This window comes from Larimichthys crocea, chromosome XVIII (assembly GCF_000972845.2).
Source record: "Larimichthys crocea isolate SSNF chromosome XVIII, L_crocea_2.0, whole genome shotgun sequence".
NCBI classification, from domain to species: Eukaryota; Metazoa; Chordata; class Actinopteri; family Sciaenidae; genus Larimichthys; species Larimichthys crocea.
The window spans coordinates 13,186,419-13,206,278 of NC_040028.1; the positions used below are offsets into that span (position 1 = coordinate 13,186,419).

A 19,860-nucleotide genomic window follows, 5' to 3' on the forward strand; every position below is an offset into this window, starting at 1 on the left:
ATGATGTACTTCAGGCCTGGAGAGTACAGGAACTTCATGAACATGGGCTGGAGCGGCTCCAGGTTCATGAGCATGAGGCGTATCATGGACATGTGGTAGACATTTTCATTTTGAAATAAAAAATGGAAACAAAAACTTGAGACTGTGACTCTTTTCTGTTTTTCTGTCCTTACAAAAAAGTATTTAATGTAATACATTGAATAAACAATGTAGATTACTCAAGAGGAGCATTGTAGTAATGCACCAAGCATTACACTGCTTATTTTGTTTTGCATATGAGAACTCAAATTTGTCAGATTCGTAGATGTTTATGACCTCATTTAAAACTTGGGCATTGTGTTGTGTGGGTCTGTAAGAGAGTCGTTGCCAAAGTAGGTTGTAGAGTAGGATGCAGACTCAAGAGGTTGTGTTGGAAGTCCCCATGGGTGGACATTTATTTTTAGTGCTTTCAAAAAAATGTGGAATGCAGCAAAAAACAAAAAGAAAACATGACACTAGTCCTGTCTGCACCTGCTATGCAAGAATGTTTCCCCCTAGGTGTCCCCAAGACAATATACTCTCTCACCTCTCTCTATGCTACACCTGGCTCAGACCACCCTCATTACAGAAACACAGAAATTACCCACGGTGTATAAATGCATCATCCACCTCATAAATCTCCACCGTTCACAAATTAAGAGCAAAACACAACTTAAAAAACAACACATTACCTTCTTTAACATGGTATCTCCTCAAAATAATTGGAGAAGTCTACAAGACTACACCACTCACTGTGAGATGTGGTTCAGTAACCCCTGTAGAGGCCAAAGATCTGTTTATGGTGATAAATACAGTTAACTTGATTGAAATGTGTGGAAAGGATATAGAATTTAACAATATATAAATATACAGAATTTAATGATGCATAATTTCATTTAGAAGTTTATGTAAAAACGTTTAAAAATGTTAAAGAGTACTAGAATTCATGTTTTTAAGTGACTTGGTATAGATTGATAAAAAGGCGTACTTCCCCTTTAAGACCGCACTTGTGTGTTTTTGTTTTTTTGTGACCGAGCAGTCAGTGCTAGAGAGCGGTGGAAGCTAAAGGTTTTCTTACCTGCTCCTTTTTCCTCTTTTAGTTCCACAATGTGTTGCAAGCCACATTGCTTTGTATCTCAGTGAAACCTTAAATTTGAAACTAAGTAATAAAACAGAGAAATTTATATTTTTTCTTTATTACAAAAAACGTTTTGAAGTGGATTTTTTCCTGAACTCTACAACTGGGCAAGCTACAGACACTGCCTGTGGAATGTAACTTTTGCTAGAAAAAGACGACAGAATAAGCCATCGCTAGCTCAAGCATTTCAAACCTCTATAACCCCCATGGTCAACATTTGCTCCAGTGCTGGTATGAGCTTTGCTTGTACTCTGCAGATAGGTTGTGGTGTGGGTAACAGAAGCCGAATATCATGCTGAATGAGGTCAGAAGGGGGTCGGGAACCTTTTTGCTGAGAGAGCCATGAAGCCACATATTTTAAATGTATTTCTGTGAGAGCCATGTAATATTTTTTAACACAATACAAATAAATGTGTGCATTTTTAAGTAAGACCAAGAATTTAGAGTATAATGTCTCTGAATTTGATTGAACTTTTTAAATGTTGTTATACTGAAGCTAACCGATAATAAATAAAATTCTTCTGGTGCTGCATGGTTCCGATCATCAGCGCCGTTCTGGCTACATTTGTGCCCTGGGCGAACAACCCCCCCCCCCCCCAAGAGCGCCCACTCTTGCTAACTTGATAAGCGGTCGTGCGCCCTCACGTAGTTTGCCGCCTGGGATCAGTCTATCGCCCGCCCCCTCCACCTTGCCAACCAAGTGATCCTCTCCCCCCCTCCCCTCCCGGGGGCTGCGCACTCCGCTAATTTGATGAGTGCTATAGAAAATTGGCGAGTTTTTTTTTTTTCCGGCCACTTGTGCGCCCTCACGGAGACTGCGCCCTGGGCGGTCGCCCACATTGCCCATAGCTAAAACTGGCCCTGCCGATCCTGCACCGATCACCATAGCACCGCTTGTTTCACGTACTGCTGAGTGAACTCTCTGGTCGTTAGCTCATAAGCAGTTTCTTTTCCGAGCTGTTTTATCGTTTAAATTGAACCAAAATAACATAAAACACAACTGTTTACTCTCCTACTGATTTTCATTGGGACATTTTGCAACAAACGTAAAGACATTAAACGTGTGGTACATGTTTCGAAGGCTGTGCACAGAGGAAACCACTTGGCTCTCTCCAAGAAGGAGGGGGAGAGAGGGAGATGGCCGGCCTTCATAGCCTTTTTCTGTAACTTGGGTCGAATCACAAACAATTTTATCAAAGAGGCACTGTAGGGAAGGGTCCTGCCGCTGTAACTGAGTCACACTAGAGGGAATGAACTCCGCCTCAGAAATATCAAGCTCTGGCATTGGCTCCAATATATCTATTCTCTTCACTCTGTTTTGCCTTTGTTGTCTCTGGCTTTTCCTGACTCCCGGCTGACTAGCTTCCTCAACTCCTCACCATCTACAATCGGCAACTCGTCCCACCTACAACTTGGTACAAACTGCTTCACTCTGTTTTTTTTTTAACCTTTACAACTCATTACAAAGGAATCTCACCTGAAACTGGTTCTCAGGTGCTCCACTGGTGTCACTATACATCACCATGGACATCGCAAATATTTACAAACCCAAAGCATATACTATATATAAACATAAATATACAAAGTACTCTATATACAAGTCCACACAAAAAGTAGTTTTTCAATAACTCAAATTCAAGTAAAAACGAAACAATTCAATCTCTATATGGATCTCACTTCAAAGTTTAACAGGTGCTTCCCCTGCCATAACCACTCTAGGGTCATTTCACTAGGACCCAGGCAGCGCCTTTTGTACCCTTAGCCCACCAACCAGGCCTAATATTTCTATAAAATTAAAATGTCCTTTTTCGTAACATATATAGTTGCTACTCCTTTAACACAAATATTATAATATACTTAAAAGATTATCTATTTTTTTCACCTTTTACTTTTAATCGAAACACATTTGTGATGGCACAAAATAAAATTATAAACATAGTTTTGTCAGTCACATGACCAATAATACCACGCATTATCATGATATTTATTGACAGATAATAGTTATGCCCCTGTTATGTCAACTGAATGCCAAATTCAAGATGACAGGGTGACTCTGTGTGGCGAGGTGAATTTCCACCACACAATGGGTAAGAGAATAATCTGTGTAAATGTATGCAGAAGTTTTAATAGATTAAAGATCTACCAAATGTGCACCCTTGGTGGCGCTACTAAATGGTAACGGAAAGAGGTGAGGAGAGATGTGTGTGATTTTTATTAACTGTTTAGTGAGAAACAGAATATTGGTATGTGAGTCTGTGTGTGCTTTGTCTATGTGTGTATATGCTGTCAGTGAAGAAGCTTCTCCATCACATAGGGGTTTTAACAATGGGGGCCCACTGACTCTGTAAGGTTTGGTCAGGTATAAAAGCAGGGGTTACACCAAACAGGACAGCAGTAGCAACAGCAGAAGCTCACCCCAAGCACAAGTATGACTACTACTGAAATGAGCATGGGCAGGGTAAGCTTGTAATTTTGAATACAAATTACAAATTTCATGACTGTTTATTTATAGAGAAAATCCTGCAGATTTAAATCAAATGATGTCAGTGCTTCTACAGTCAATTACAGCATCTCTCATTTTTCAGGTCACCTTCTACGAGGACAGGAACTTCCAGGGTCGCTCCTGGGAGTGCATGAGCGACTGTGCTGACTTTTCCTCCTACCTGAGCAGATGCCACTCCTTCAGGGTGGAGAGTGGCTGCTTCATGGCCTACGACCGTCCCAACTACATGGGAAACCAGTATTTCATGAGGAGAGGCGACTATGCTGACTACATGAACATGTGGGGATGGAACAGTAGTATCAGGTCTTGCCGTATGATCCCCATGGTGAGTATAAAACAGACATCTGCCTATTACAGTTGACATCCCTTACAAAACTTCATATACAGATCTTCATTTCTTTTCCTTTTTTTCCAAAACAGTACAGAGGCCAGTACAGGATGAGGATCTACGAGAGGGAGAACTTCGGTGGTCAGATGTATGAGCTGATGGACGACTGTGACAACATCATGGACCGTTACCGTATGAACAACTGCATGTCCTGCAACGTGATGGACGGCCACTGGCTGATGTACGAGCAGCCCCACTACAGAGGCAGGATGATGTACTTCAGGCCTGGAGAGTACAGGAACTTCACAAACATGGGCTGGAGTGGCTCCAGGTTCATGAGCATGAGGCGTATCATGGACATGTGGTAGACATTTTCATTTTGAAATTAAAAAAATTAAGATAAAACAGAAACGTGAGCCTGTGACTCTTTTCTGTTCTCTCATTCTCACAAAAAATGTTTTCATGTAATACATTAAATAAACAACATAGATTACTACCTTCATTTACTTTTCACAGAGTGTTTTAGTTTGTAGCTATATTTGCCAACCCCCAAAGAGAGAAGATTTGATGTGAATTGATCGGTCTATTTTGTGTGTGTGTTCATTCACTTATTAGCTGTATGTGTAATTTGTTGATTGCACTAGGAATGTTTTGGGGAAACAAACAAAATCTTGTTTAGGCCCACTAAAAACCTGGGTCCGGCCCTTGTGCTGATGTGTCTTGTAGATATTCATGACCTCATTTAAAACTTGAGAAATCACGTCCCCTTCCTTATCCCTCACAACTTGTTACAAAGGAACATCACTTATTGGCTACTCACATCCCACTCCTCTGGTCACTGCCTTAATCTGGTCTGCTCCACTGGTGTTCCCGTACATCACCTCTCGAGCCTAAACGTAAACATCTCTGACAACATGGCAGTCATCACGGACATTGACACCCCTATCCCTATCTCAAAAACAGGCAATAGTTCATCCATGTCAACAATTGCACCTCCTCCTCCTCTCTTTTGTCCCAAAACAAACTCCCACACATTCAGAACTCTGCTTATCTGACAACACACACCTGAACCCATGACCCACATCCTCCAGAAGCTCCACTTGGTTCTGGTCCAGTTTAAATTCCTCCTCCTCATATACAAAGCCCCCCAAAGTTTGGACTTATTGTCCTGTTATACCATTACACTATCCTGATGCATCTTAAAGGAAACTGAGACTACACTATATAGACATATACATATACTAGAAAATTTACACAATGCTATACTATATTATACTATACTATACTATACTATACTATACTATGCTATATTACACTACACTATACTATACTAGACTCTCTTATACTATACTATACTATACTATACTATACTATACTATACTATACTATATTACACTACACTATACTATACTACACTCTCTTATACTATACTATACTATACTATACTATACTATACTATGCTATATTACACTACACTACACTATACTATACTATACTATACTATACTGCACTATTTAAGTTATTTTGTTATTTTCTTTATTTAACCACGTAACAGTCTCATTGTGATTGAAATATTTTTTTTCAAGACAGACCTGGTCAAGACAGCACCATAAATTACAATAAATACAATACGAATAACTGGTTACATGGTATAAAGAGTATCAACTCCACTGAAGGTGAATGACCAAATATGAGTACCATCTAAAACTGTTAAAAAACTATATATTTAGAATATATAGTTCACTATTTGCCATGTACGGTTTTGTGCACTGCTATCTAAATCTTCACTAAAAATGCTCATATTCCACTCTATACTCATCTGAATTGTGTTGCAAATTATAACCAAATTCAAAACTACATTGTGCAACGTCAGCTTTTAGAATTGTGCTAACAGATGATATCAACACAGTGAGCTTGTTTATTTCAGTTTAGTTTTCATGAGTTCAGGTATTAGTTTAAGGTTGTTTTATTATTATTTTACTATGGGGTGTGTTTACAAGGCAACATTTAAGAAGTTCAGAATAGTTATTGAAATGAAACACAACACTTTGTGAAGGCAAAGGGTTCTATGTCAACCTCCTCAAAAACCTTCAAAATACCCTGGTCAGAAAAACAGTGATGTTTCCAGCCTGCCAAGGTGCAAACTGTGCAAATATTTACAAACCCCAAAATATACTGTATACATGAACCAAAATACTCTGTATACATGTTCACACACAAAAATGAGGTGTTCAATGACTTGAATAACCTAAAACAAAAGAAAAATACAATCCAATCTCTATCTGGATCTTATTTTAAAGTTCAACCTTCACCGTAACAACTCTAGACTTACTTCCCTATGGCTCAGGCAACCGTTTTTACATCTGTAGCCTCTCCCACTAGGCCTAATATTTTTATAAAAATATAATGAGCATATTTTTCATAATATATAAATCAATCCAGCACCCTTTTAACACAAATGTATTTTACACAAAGATACAAATTTTATTTCACCTTTTTTTCCCTTTATTTAAAAGACAAGTGACACACAATGTAACAACAAAACAAACAACAAAACAAAACAAAAATGTTTGGTCACACGATCAATAGAAGCGCATATTATCATACCATTTAAAGACTGACAATATTTTGTCACCTGAGCACCAGAAGTGAGATGACAGGGTGAGTCTGTGTGAAGTGTACATTTTTAACACATGAAAGGTGAATTAGATTAATATCACTAAAAATCACTAAAAGAGCTACTGAATGTGCACCTGTGGTGCTACTGAACAATGAGAGGGTGGGATGTGTGCAAATTTAAACGAGCGAGCGAGAAACAAAATAGTGGTATGTATGTCTATGCGGTTTCTCTGATGGAAAGGCTTTGTCAGTGACTGACAAAGCCTTTCCATCACGTAGGGGTTTTAACAATGGGGTCCCACTGACTCTGTAGGGTTTGGTCAGGTATAAAAGCAGGGGTTACACCAAACAGGACAGCAGTGCAGCAGTAACAACACCAACAGCAGCAGCTCACCTACAGCACAAACATGACCACCACTGAAATGGGCATGGGCAGGGTAAGCTTATCATTTCAAACACAAATTACAAATTTCATGAGTGTTTATTTATAGAGAACATCAAATGTTGTCAGTGCTTCTTCAGTCAATTACAGCATCTCTCATTTTTCAGGTCACCTTCTACGAGGACAGGAACTTCCAGGGTCGCTCCTGGGAGTGCATGAGCGACTGTGCTGACTTTTCCTCCTACCTGAGCAGATGCCACTCCTTCAGGGTGCAGAGTGGCTGCTTCATGGCCTACGACCATCCCAACTACATGGGAAACCAGTACTTCATGAGGAGGGGCGACTATGCTGACTACATGAGCATGTGGGGATGGAACAGTGGTATCAGGTCTTGCCGTATGATCCCCATGGTAGGTATAAAACAGACATCTGCCTAATACAGTTGACATCCCTTACAAAACTTGATATGCAGACATTGATTTATTTCTTTTTTCCAAAACAGTACAGAGGCCAGTACAGGATGAGGATCTACGAGAGGGACAACTTCGGTGGTCAGATGTATGAGATGATGGACGACTGTGACAACATCATGGACCGTTACCGTATGAACAACTGCATGTCCTGCAACGTGATGGACGGCCACTGGCTGATGTACGAGCAGCCCCACTACAGAGGCAGGATGATGTACTTCAGGCCTGGAGAGTACAGGAACTTCATGAACATGGGCTGGAGCGGCTCCAGGTTCATGAGCATGAGGCGTATCATGGACATGTGGTAGACAATTTCATTTTGAAATAAAAATGAAAGATAAAACAGAAACGTGAGCCTGTGACTGTTTTCTGTTCTTCCATCATTACAAAAATATTAAATGTAATACACTGAATAAACAATGTAGATTACTTAAGAGCATCAAAGGAGGTGTCCAAACCAAGCACAACACTGCTTACTTTGTTTTGCATATAAGAAATCAAATTCTTCAGATTCTTCTGCCAACATGTCATTATAGATGTTTATGACCCCATTTGAAACTTCATAATTTTGATGTGTGTCGCAGAGTTATTATAGTTTTGTATTATATTACAGTCAAATCTCACCATCTTCCTTTGTCCACAAAACCAATTATTAAGGGCCATCACCTGAAACTGGCTTCTCAGGTCCCACTGCTCAGACAGGGGTCTAGTCTCACTACAAATGACCTTTCCAGCCTCAACCAAAGGGCAGTCACCATGGATATCGACACCCATATTCCTAACTCAAAAGATAAAAGAAAAATATCCTTCACAAACCTCAAATTCATCTCTCCTCAAAGTTCAAAGTTGTTGCTGTCAGTCATATACATAAAACTGGACTCAACCCTGATATCATGACAATTTTCCAGCCAATCCATAATTTCCTTTTTCTGTTAAAATCCTGGCATGTATGAATTTAAAACCTTTCTCATATACAATGACCTGTTAGAACCTTTTTAATCTTGAGTCTGTTCACAACACAAAACTGGAACAGCCCTCATCAAAATCACCAACAACATGCTTCTCTCTGCAGAGTGTTCACCTCAGCATTGTCATCCTTCTGGAAATCACTGCAGCCTTTGACGCCATCAGCCACACTATTCTTCTCTCCCATACGATGTTCATTTTAGGACATCCTCAGATCTCAGACTCAGGTGTCAGACTCAAACGAAAAGGCATCAGAGTCGCCTAAAAGTCACTCAGTCTCAGAAAAACCTTTGTCATCCTCAGACAAAACGGCCTCATCCTCACACAAAATGGCATCATCCAACGGCATCATGCTCAGAAAAACCTTTGTCATCTTCATCCAAAATGGCCTCATCCTCACACAAAATGGCATCATCCAAAACGGCCTCTTCCTCACATGAAACGGCATCATCCAAAATGGCCTCATCCTCACATGAAACGGCCTCATACAAAACGCCTTCATCCTCACATGAAACGGCATCATCCAAAACGGCCTCATCCTCACATGAAACAGCCTCATCCAAAAGGCCTCATCCTCACATGAATGGGCATCATCCAAAACGGCCTCATCCTCACATGAAACAGCCTCATCCAAAAGGCCTCATCCTCACATGAACCAAGAAATGAATGTGAAACCGAAACCACACGTCTCGTCAGTCAACTTAACACACAAAATCATAGCTGGTTCCTAGTCTTCTAACTAATTCACATGGATTGCTGAGAATAGCTACAATATTGTTGCTGTTTAGGCTTAATAAACAGACCAAAATAAATACTAAATCATTTATTTAATAATTTAGAATGAAAAATCATTTGTTTTTTTGTATGAACCCTTTATGGGCGTTCCGATTAAAAAAAAAACAAGTTCTCATGGACCTATAGTCAGCATTGGCCAGAGGAGGGAGCTGTTGAATAGCTTAATGAATTAGCAAAAGTAGCCAACAGCTTTTACAGTGACACAGTGGTGTTGTTTATGTTAACTGGTACAGCAAGCCAACATATTTGTGGTATAATAGGAAGTCGTTATTTTCTGCAAGCTATAAGCTCGTGAAAACTTTCAGAACCAGTTCATCGACCGCAGAGACGTTTTTACTATGATCAACTATCTCTGATCAACACGACCATCTATCCTCCAGTCCTCCGGTTGCCTTGGAGACTACAAACACTCAGCTGAAGAATCAAAATACGCCATATTTATTTTGGTCTGTTTATTTAGCCTAAACAGCAACAATATTGTAGCTATTCTCAGCAATCCATGTGAATTTGCTAGAAGACTAGGAACCAGCTATGATTTTGTGTGTTAAGTTGACAGATGAGACGTGTGGTTTCGGTTTCACATTCATTTCTTGGTTCATGTAAGGATGAGGCCGTTTTGGATGAGGCCGTTTCATGTGAGGATGAGGCCGTTTTATGTGAGGATGAGGCCGTTTTGTGTAAGGATGAGGCCGTTTTGGATGAGGCCGTTTCATGTGAGGATGAGGCAGTTTTATGTGAGGATGAGGCCATTCTGGATGAGGCTGTTTTGCGTGAGGATGAGGCCGTTTTGGATGATGCCATTTTGTGTGAGGATGAGGCCGTTTTGGATGAAGATGACAAAGGTTTTTCTGAGGATGATGCCATTGGATGATGCCGTTTTGTGTGAGGATGAGGCCGTTTTGTCTGAAGATGACAAAGGTTTTTCTGAGACTGAGTGACTTTTAGGCGACTCTGATGCCTTTTCGTTTGAGTCTGACACCTGAGTCTGAGATCTGAGGATGTCCTAAAATGAACACCGTACTCCTTCCTCAAATCCTTCCTCAGCATCACTGGCACTGCCCTCTCCTGACTTAAAACATACCTCAAAAACAGACAGTTTGTCCATATCAACAACACCATCTCCTACACCTCTCCTCTGTTCCAGGGTTCCATGCTTGGTCCTCTCCTTTTCTTTTTCTACATGCTTACCCTTGGCAATATCATTTGATATCAGGGTCTCCGCTTCCACTGTTACACTGACAACATCCAACTCTAAATGTCTACCAAATCCATTACCACTTGCACTCATTCCAATATCTCTAACTGCTTCACTGACATCAAATACTGGATGCACACCAGCTTCCTCAAACTGTACTTTGACAAATCAGACATGATCATCATCAGCCCCAAATCCCTCACCAAAACCACTCACATTTTCGGCCTCACCATTGACAACTCCTCAGTGTATTCCTCCCCACACAGTCACAACCTCTGAGTGATCGTTGACAATGACTATTCCATTGAATAACACATAAATTAAATCATGAGAACTGTTTTCACCTCAAAAACTTCCAAGTCCAACTCTGCCCATCACTCATTTTCTCTGCTCCAATAACCTTCATCACCTCCAGAATAGACTATTGCCACAGCTTCCTCTACAGCACCCCATCCAAAACCTTAAACAAACTCCAATACATTTAGAACTCTGCTGCTTGCCTTTAGACATACACTTGCACCCATGACGACATCACTAGATGTCACCAGAACCTCCCATAGCAGATGCAGTTGAAATTCCTCCTCCTCATATACAAAGCCTTCCTAAACGTATTGTCTTGTTGTACTATTACACTATCCTGTTACATTCAAGAATACTTTCACCACTATACTATGTAGTACCACACTATACTATAATATGTTACTATACCTATTATGTTATGTTATTTTAATTTATTTAACCAGGTACATCCACATGTACCTGGTTAAATAAACTGAAAACATAATTGTGATGGCACTAATTAACATTATAAACAAATTATATCACTGACATAACAAATAAAATCAAAGATTATCATTCCATTTAATGACAGATAAAAGTTATGGCCCTGTTTTGTCACCTGAATGCCAAAAAGCAAGATGATACGGGGATAGACTTACAAAAGGTAAGTTAGAATAATCTGTGTAAATGTATGAAGAAGTAAATGTAGATAAAAGAGATACCAAATGTGCACCCACGGTTGCATTGCTAAATGGTAAAGCAAAGAGGGATGTGTGCAATTTTTGACTGTTTAGTCAGAAACAGAGGGTTGGTATGTGTGTCTGTATGTGCTTTGTCTATGAATGTGTGTACTGACTGTAGTCAGTGACAGAGCCGTTCCATCACATAGGAGTTTTAACAATGGGGGCCCACTGACTCTGTAGGGTCTGGTCAGGTATAAATGCAGGGGTTACACTAAACAGGACAGCAGTGCAGCAGTAACAACACCAACAGCAGCAGCTCACCTACAGCACAAACATGACCACCACTGAAATGGGCATGGGCAGGGTAAGCTTATAATTTTAAAAACAAAATACAAATATCATGACTGTTATTTTTTAGAGAATATTCTGCAGATTTACAGCATCAAATGTCAGTGCTTCTTCAGTCAATTACAGCATCTCTCATTTTTCAGGTCACCTTCTACGAGGACAGGAACTTCCAGGGTCGCTCCTGGGAGTGCATGAGCGACTGCTCTGACTTTTCCTCCTACCTGAGCAGATGCCACTCCTGCAGGGTGCAGAGTGGCTGCTTCATGGTCTACGACCATCCCAACTACATGGGAAACCAGTACTTCATGAGGAGGGGCGACTATGCTGACTACATGAGCATGTGGGGATGGAACAGTGGTATCAGGTCTTGCCGTATGATCCCCATGGTAGGTATAAAACAGACATCTACCTATTACAGTTGACATCCCTTACAAAACTTGATATACAGACATTCATTTATTTCTTTTTTCCAAAACAGTACAGAGGCCAGTACAGGATGAGGATCTACGAGAGGGAGAACTTCGGTGGTCAGATGTATGAGATGATGGACGACTGTGACAACATCATGGACCGTTACCGTATGAACAACTGCATGTCCTGCAACGTGATGGACGGCCACTGGCTGATGTACGAGCAGCCCCACTACAGAGGCAGGATGATGTACTTCAGGCCTGGAGAGTACAGGAACTTCATGAACATGGGCTGGAGCGGCTCCAGGTTCATGAGCATGAGGCGTATCATGGACATGTGGTAGACAATTTCATTTTGAAATTAAACCAAAAAAAAAAAAAGATAAAACAAAAACGTGAGCCTGTGACTGTTTTCTGTTCTTCCATCATCATCTTTTTTTTTTTTTACAACTTTATTTATCATTTTTCCATATTGAAAACAGTGATTGATGATCGTTGACATCATTAGTTTAACATTTCTTATAAAAGTTGTGAACCTCCGCCCCCTACCCCATCCAGGTGGCATCCCCACAGACACATCCACTTAAACACTCACATATCAGACAGGAAGAAAAAAAAAAAAGACTCAAACCAATCTGTGTTGATCCTTGGGGACCTGACATCAACATTCCAGACCTCTGGCATAGAATGGGCATTGTAAAGATTAGAACAGCAGTCATAGAGAGAGAAAAGAAAAAAAAAAGAAAAAAATAAATAAATATAGATAAATACATTTTTTTATGGAGGCAGGACAGCTTTAGCTCATCCCTAACTACACCGAAGATAGCTATCAAAGGGTAAGGCTGCAGTGTTTTGCCAGGTATGGCTGAGAGTGATTGGAAGATTGAAGACCAGAAACCGTACAGAGAAGGACATGACCAAAACATGTATCCCAAAGAAACAGGGGAATATCTAGGATAGTTCGGTGCGACATTAGAGTAAAACTTTGACAGTCTGTCATTAGAGTAATGCAATCTGTGGATGTGTGTTTGCACTGTATGGTATTTTTCCAGATGTCTTCTGGTATTATTTCTCCAACTTTTCCTTCCCATGCTGCCTTGATTTTGTCCCAGCAGCTATCCAGAATTAATGCATATATTTTTGATATTGCTCTTTTGTTGAATGGATTCATATTAAGTCATTAGGTCTTTGGAGGGTGGAGATGGATACCCTGGAAAAAATTTAGAGGGGGGGGGGGGGGGTGGTAGATGAGTAGTAGCAACTCAAAAGTTCCCGTTCAAGCTGAAAGCCAGCTGAATGGCAGCCGACTTCCAGCTGACTTCCAGACAACTGCCTGCCAAGTTCCATGGCCGGAGTGACCCCCCTCCTTCTCCTGGGCGTGTTGATTTTTTAATGTATCTCCACCCATTCATGTGATTACAGGGTATGACCAGGAGATGGCATTGGCGCAATCAGCTGTTCGATTGGCGCATTAATCTATGGCCACCACTAGTCTTTGCATGATTACAGGAGCGTCTCTTCTCTTGTGCTCGTGCCTCTCTCTCGCTTATCTGCATGTAAACAACAAACTAACCCTTAAAAAAGTTACAAAAAACGGTTCGGACGTCACGGGGCTGCCAGGCCTGTGTGTCAGACCTGCAGATACAAGCGATGGTTTATTTTTAATTAACAGTTTATTTGGAGGGGAGGGCTCGTTGTTGTTGTGCGCGACATAGAGCTGCAGAGACGAGCGTTTTGGAAGCCCTTTGTTATGCAGGTATTTACTGTAGTGCACGCTTTAGGCCAGGTAAACCATACAAACCCCTTTAGCATCTCATTGTTTGCACTTGATGGGCTTTTGGTCTCCCAGTGTCACAGATCACAGAGCGGAGAATGCAGCTGGTTTGAGTACTGTATACTATACAGTAGCCTTGTGATTTGAGTGTGTTCATGAACATGAATGACTCCTTTTCATTTTCGTCCATTCCATAGGCTAAATGGCGTAAATGGAAAGAATATTGTAGTGACCCGGAACAATGAAACTACGAAGCAACTGGTTTTGCTGGACTTTATTCCTAATCTGGAACACAGGCTACTGTGGGCCGTAGCCAACGCCAAAAAACAATAAAAACAGGCAAGCACAGCAGCATATAACATTAACACATTAGCTCTCTCCCCGCTCTCTTCTACACACACACCTGAACACACCCTCCACGGGTCCTCAGCCAACCCCAGGTGGCTACTTCGTGCCCCTCAACGCCATGGCAACTGCCATGACTGACAGGCTTCACAGCCTCTAACAATGCCACCCCCCCAGGCGTCACCCCATACACTGCAGCCTAACTTACTTGAACACAACTCAACAGCCACAGTGTATACACAGTCCGTTACAATATGTATGAAATAAGTCACGTATGTTTGGTATGTCCTCGACGAGCTCCTGTTTTGTGCCTGGTTTAGCCTCCTTGCAAATAAAGTCTTTCATGGAATGCCTAAATATATGTGTTTGATGGTTTCGTAAGCTTATTCTGCAAACCTTATTAAAACCAAACATACTTGACTTGTTTCATATTTGATTCACCTGTAATTCTTTCCATTTACGCCATTTAGCCTATGGTCACTGTTTACCAAATCAACAACATCTAGGCTATGGAGTTTTCTTTAATAACAAGTTTATGTTGGCATGTTGTTGTGCATGACATAGAGTTGCAGATACGAGCGGTTGCAGCGCTGCCTCAGTGTTATCTTATCACAACTTTTTTTTTTCCCATCAACTGATCCGCTGATCAGCTGATCGGCTCACCCCAGCGTATCTGTTCAGATGTGTCTGACACAGGACTCACACAGAAGGCGGAACAGCAGCGGAACGGAAGCGGAACGGTACTTTGCCCGGCGTCAACTCACACCGGACGCGGATCAGCCGCGGAACGGAAGCGGAGCGAGCCGGCCGTATTCACGCGAGATCACGCGAGAATCCTGAACATACCCGAGACCCCGCGATAAACTGTGTATAAAAAAAACAACAACAACAAACAGCTGACTTTGCTTCTGCGACGTGGAGGAGATTATAAAAAGCATCTGTTGTGTCATAAATGATTGTGTGTTGTTCCACTTCAACAATTAGTCTCTCGTTGAGACCCTTTGATCGATCTTTGATCACCTGGTGCCACCGGTCATGACGTAACGTTGATGTGAAGTTGTAAAAAGCTACATGAACTGCGTATTGTGTTTTATTTTGAAAGGGGGCAGAAGTTTATTATGTTGATTCTCTGTCGGATTTCTTGTCTGGTGCGCAGTGCTCTGTTGAAATTTACAAGGTTTAGCCGCGGCTCACGGAAAAAATAGAAATCCTGCGGAAAGCTCGCGGCGTGGCGCGGTGAGCCGCTTCTGAGCCGCGCCCTGTGTGAGTGCTCTCATTGACTAGACTGGATTCTATTTGCTACGGTGACCGCGGCAGTGCCGTTCCGCTTCCGTTCCGTGTCCGGTGTGAGTTGTTGGCCTTTAGTTTAGACAGTCTACGGTGAGAGCGGAACATCACTGCTCCTCCCCGTGGACAAATGAGGCATTGCAGCTGGTTTTCACACAGACTGCTTAGGGGCGTTTCCAGTAGGGGCCTCACTGACTACGTCATCGCGGGGGATTACATTACCGTCACAGACCTGCGAAGGACCTGTCAAGGACCAGCCAAGGACCAGTCACAGCCCCGTCATGGAAACACGGGAACTTTTAAGTTGCTACATCTGTAATTGATGAAGAAAGGTTATTTTAAATTAGGTTACAAGTTCTTAAGATAAATCGGGGGGAGAGCACACTGATGGTGACCAAGTGAAAGGACATAAAACCGTGGATGTGTGGGTGCACTATACAATCTTTTATTACAATACCAAGATCCACCATAAAAGAGGGACAGATAATTAAAATTATCTTTAAGAGCACACCAGTCCAGTTAAAACAGTCTATAAACAAGTGGGGAATAAAAGCCTATAGTGGTAGCAGACCGGGTATAATGGCGGTTCAGTGGTGCCATTGTCCTGTCTGCTCCCCTCCGTCAACGTCCTTTTAGGTATCATGACGCTCAGAGGTAGGGGGGAGTCTGCCGTCGCGTCTAGTGTTGCAGGTACCTCGACTGCTCCCCTCTGGCAGCATCCTGGAAGTCCCTAAACACCAAACGCACGGCCAATTGGGTGTCCACACAGCGCACAGGCTATAGTGCAACGGCACAAACACACTACAGAGCGTTACTAGGGCCCAAAGGGATACTTGGCCTGTCAGAGCATTATGCCCTGCCACTGTGAGTATGTCACGTTGTAACACTCTCGATCTCTCTTGATTAGGCCAATGCTCCAGATGTCTAACTTCATCTGCTTGGCGTCCCTCTCGTGTGTCCACCCTCACTTTCTCCTCCACTTTTACTTCCTGCCGGGAACCTCTCTCTTCTTGCTGATTGGTTGCACTGACATCTGTTGAGGAAACGGGGGGAACCTTCCAGGTGTGGTGACTCAACATTAAAATGGTGTGTTTACGGCAGTAGGAATTAAAATCACAAGCATGCCAATTAAAAAAACACAACACAAGTAAAAACATGCAAATTAAAAGCACAACACAAATAAAAGCATTCAAACATAAAACTGGAAACGGTAAAAAAGTAACAAAAGTAAAACCATGCTAAAAACAGTCTTACTGGCCCGTAACAATAAGACTTTGGTAAATTATGATCTTCACATAGAAATTTAAAAAGCCAAAAAGCAAAGCCATCATCAGTGAAAAGATCTTGAAAGTAGATCAAGCCACTTCTGTGCCAAATGGCAAATACCTGGGGCCTCATGTACAAAGCTTGCGTACGCACAAAAAAGTGGCGTACGTCCTTTCCCACGCTCACGTTCAAATGTATCAAACGTGAAACAATCATAGAAATGTGCGTGCCCCACGCCAATTCCATAGCTGTCGTACGCTCGTTTCTACAGCTATTGTTCCTTTGGCGACACTTAGAGGTGAAGCTGGGAAACTGTTAATAATGTGAAAACAAGTAGTCATCAGAGTGATGTGCACATCAGAGACACACTTATGAACAATTAACACACCCACGTGTTCGCAATTATATGGGTGGATATAAAAGCATGCGTAATGTGCTTAAGAAAATGGTATTAACAAAGGCAGCGTTAGCGTTGTTAGAGGACCTTGCAATATAGCCGGTTCCTGGCAACAGGGGAATTCCAACGGGAGCTGTTTATCTAAGTAGGAAACGTTTTCATTCAATGTTCAAATCATATGTGATGCGCGAATGCAGCTAACTAACATCGTGGCAAGGTGGCCTGGTTCAACGCATGCCTCATTCATTATGACTAACAGCATGGTTGGGAACAGGCTGGAGGCTGGCACGGTGCGCGATGGGTGGCTTCTATTCGTTTAATTGTCCCGTATGTAACGCTGGATTACATACGAAACAATTAAACGAATAAACTCTTTACTTACCCAGAAGCCGTGCCAGTGTGCCAGTGCATATTTGGGCATGTGGCATTCAAATATCATGTTTTTGGTTTTCTTTATTTTCTGCTGGTGAAATTAGAGCTGCAGAGCTTTCTAACAAGCCCCTGATTGTCTCCCTGTGTTCAGTATTCTTGTCAGTAAAAGCGGGCGTAAAATGTCAGCCGCAGCGCCACACCTGTCCACACCTGTGTGTGCGCTGCTCGGATCCCACGGCATTTACAGCCTCACACACACGCTCCCACTCACGTCTTTTTTTGGTCATATTTATCCCTGTTGACAGGGAACCAAACAGAATCTCCACTTCATTCACTAGAATCTTTAGCTCAGACTCTGTAAAATTCCTTTTCTTTCCTTTGTTCATCGCGTTATCTGATCGGACAAAGAGGTGAATCTCAGGTCCAGGGCCTATTTAAATAGATTTGCATATGTAAATGGGGCGTGGACAGGGAGGAGTTGCACATGCGCTCAATTCCACGTTGATTGGGATGTACAAAAGAAACGTGCTTGGATCCATGCGAACGCACACTTTGATACATCTGAATATTTTTGTGCGTACGACAGTTTCCGGGTTCTGCCGTACGGCAAGTTTTAGTAGGAAATCCACGCAAGTATTCATACATGAGGCCCCTGGTCTATTTGAGAAGGTGCAAAAAGATGATTAAACATTATTTGAGAGAAGCTACATATACTTGTCAAATTAAAATCTTTTCTGAACTGAACCCAGATCTTAATCGAGTTTTGGACCACTAGATTAGAGTTCAGTTCAGGTGTTTTGATTTTTAGTGGGACCACCTAACTCTCAGAGACCAGACTAGGACACAGGACTCAGGCGCAGAGATGGTGTGAAAAACAGCAGGCTTTATTAAGTGGCAGCAAAGTTCATCCCTTACAAAGTGCTATGAAACCTCCTAATGCTATGACAAAAGCTATGAAAACTCCAGCTCCAAGGAGAGCAAATAAACCGGATATGAAAGGTATCAAAATAATAATCCCTCCAGTTGGAGGAAGTACTACTCAAACTATCTATGACTAAGAAAACTCTTGACTCAAACAAAAGACGCTCCAGCCGGAGGATAACCTAATCTAATAAAGAAAATGCTAAACTAAACTAAACTAAACTAAAAAATCACTCCTGAAACTGGAGGCACACTAATCTGAGGACGAGAAACATAAATCACTCCTGAGGAGAAAAAAACAAAAGGTCTGAACTAAATATCTAGAACTAGAAATCTCTAAACTGAACTAAGAACAATACAAAGCAAAATCACTCCTAAGAGGAACAACGCTAAGGTGAAAACAGGTTTGAAGACAATTACTTTGGCTGTGGACTTAGGACAAGAACTGTAGCGGACACACAAAACGAAACACACTAGCAACAAGACAAAGGGAGACGCAGAAGTGATCTGTTTTGCCAGATTATTCAATGAAAATAATAAAGATTTTGATAAATTAACTTTATACCCTGATATGCTACTGAATTTTTGCAGCCAGTGGAGAAGATGGGGAATGCTCTCAATTGGGTCTGATATTTGCAAAAGCAGATCATCAGCATAAAGCAAGGTTTTATGGTCAGTTTCACCCCTGGATATACTCTTAATCCTGCAATCTGATCTAATAGCAACTGCCAGTGGTTCGATTGCAATGTCAAACAGGAAGGGCGACAGACAGCAACCTTGTCTTGTGCCTCTGTGGGGCGAAAAGTATTCTGAGATCAGGCCATTCGTCCTGAGTGCCACCAAAGGTGTGAATATAGGACTCTGATCCACCTACAGAAAGTGTGCCCCATTCCAAATTTTTGTAAGGCTGCAAAAAGAAAGGTCCATTCAATTCTATCGAATACCTTTTCAGTGTCAAGGCTCAAAATAACTTCAGGCTGTGCAGTTGGCTGAGGGGAAAATACCACATTAAATAATCTTCTCATGGTAAAAAATGATTGCCGTCCCGGAATGAAGCCTGTTTGGTCCTCATTAATAATTGTGGGAATTACAGGGTCTAATCGTTGTGCAAGGGTTTTAGGTTAAAAATGTTAGAATTGCAACACAGAAGACTTATTGGTCTGTATGAGCTACACTGTACAGGATCCTTACTTTTTTTACTAAGACTGAAATTGTGGCCTCGGTGAGCATTTGCGGTAATTTTCCATTGGTCAAAGATTCATCATAAACAGATTTAAGGATGAGTACGAGTTTTGAAGAGAATTGCTTGTAAAACTCCATGGGGAATCCGTCCGGTCCTGGCACCCTTCCTGTCCGACATGACC

At 41.6% G+C, this 19,860-nt stretch overlaps 3 protein-coding genes across 3 annotated transcripts; all 3 read left to right on the forward strand.

Moving 5' to 3' along the window:
* The first annotated feature begins 3,584 nt into the window (after positions 1 to 3,584).
* Positions 3,585 to 4,372, forward strand: LOC104938701 (gamma-crystallin M2). Its single transcript, XM_019270157.2, has 3 exons — positions 3,585 to 3,614; positions 3,742 to 3,984; positions 4,080 to 4,372. Exons 1-3 carry the CDS (start codon positions 3,585 to 3,587, stop codon positions 4,353 to 4,355), a joined length of 549 nt encoding a protein of 182 aa, XP_019125702.1. The 3' UTR covers positions 4,356 to 4,372.
* A 2,583-nt stretch (positions 4,373 to 6,955) lies between these two features.
* LOC113748138 (gamma-crystallin M2-like) lies at positions 6,956 to 7,807 on the forward strand. Its single transcript, XM_027290877.1, has 3 exons — positions 6,956 to 7,043; positions 7,156 to 7,398; positions 7,491 to 7,807. Exons 1-3 carry the CDS (start codon positions 7,014 to 7,016, stop codon positions 7,764 to 7,766), a joined length of 549 nt encoding a protein of 182 aa, XP_027146678.1. The 5' UTR covers positions 6,956 to 7,013; the 3' UTR covers positions 7,767 to 7,807.
* Positions 7,808 to 11,652: 3,845 nt separating this feature from the next.
* On the forward strand, positions 11,653 to 12,493 carry LOC104938700 (gamma-crystallin M2). Its single transcript, XM_019270153.2, has 3 exons — positions 11,653 to 11,740; positions 11,868 to 12,110; positions 12,203 to 12,493. Exons 1-3 carry the CDS (start codon positions 11,711 to 11,713, stop codon positions 12,476 to 12,478), a joined length of 549 nt encoding a protein of 182 aa, XP_019125698.2. The 5' UTR covers positions 11,653 to 11,710; the 3' UTR covers positions 12,479 to 12,493.
* Positions 12,494 to 19,860: the final 7,367 nt, after the last annotated feature.

What these genes read in the sequence shown, in the direction of transcription:
- LOC104938701 (XM_019270157.2), top strand. Translation starts at nt 3,585, where the DNA reads ATGACTACTACTGAAATGAGCATGGGCAGG. An exon ending in CTGAAATGAGCATGGGCAGG is followed by an intron (nt 3,615 to 3,741) that starts GTAAGCTTGTAA and finishes CTCATTTTTCAG; the next exon opens with GTCACCTTCTACGAGGACAG. An exon ending in CTTGCCGTATGATCCCCATG is followed by an intron (nt 3,985 to 4,079) that starts GTGAGTATAAAA and finishes TTTCCAAAACAG; the next exon opens with TACAGAGGCCAGTACAGGAT.
- LOC113748138 (XM_027290877.1), top strand. Translation starts at nt 7,014, where the DNA reads ATGACCACCACTGAAATGGGCATGGGCAGG. An exon ending in CTGAAATGGGCATGGGCAGG is followed by an intron (nt 7,044 to 7,155) that starts GTAAGCTTATCA and finishes CTCATTTTTCAG; the next exon opens with GTCACCTTCTACGAGGACAG. An exon ending in CTTGCCGTATGATCCCCATG is followed by an intron (nt 7,399 to 7,490) that starts GTAGGTATAAAA and finishes TTTCCAAAACAG; the next exon opens with TACAGAGGCCAGTACAGGAT.
- LOC104938700 (XM_019270153.2), top strand. Translation starts at nt 11,711, where the DNA reads ATGACCACCACTGAAATGGGCATGGGCAGG. An exon ending in CTGAAATGGGCATGGGCAGG is followed by an intron (nt 11,741 to 11,867) that starts GTAAGCTTATAA and finishes CTCATTTTTCAG; the next exon opens with GTCACCTTCTACGAGGACAG. An exon ending in CTTGCCGTATGATCCCCATG is followed by an intron (nt 12,111 to 12,202) that starts GTAGGTATAAAA and finishes TTTCCAAAACAG; the next exon opens with TACAGAGGCCAGTACAGGAT.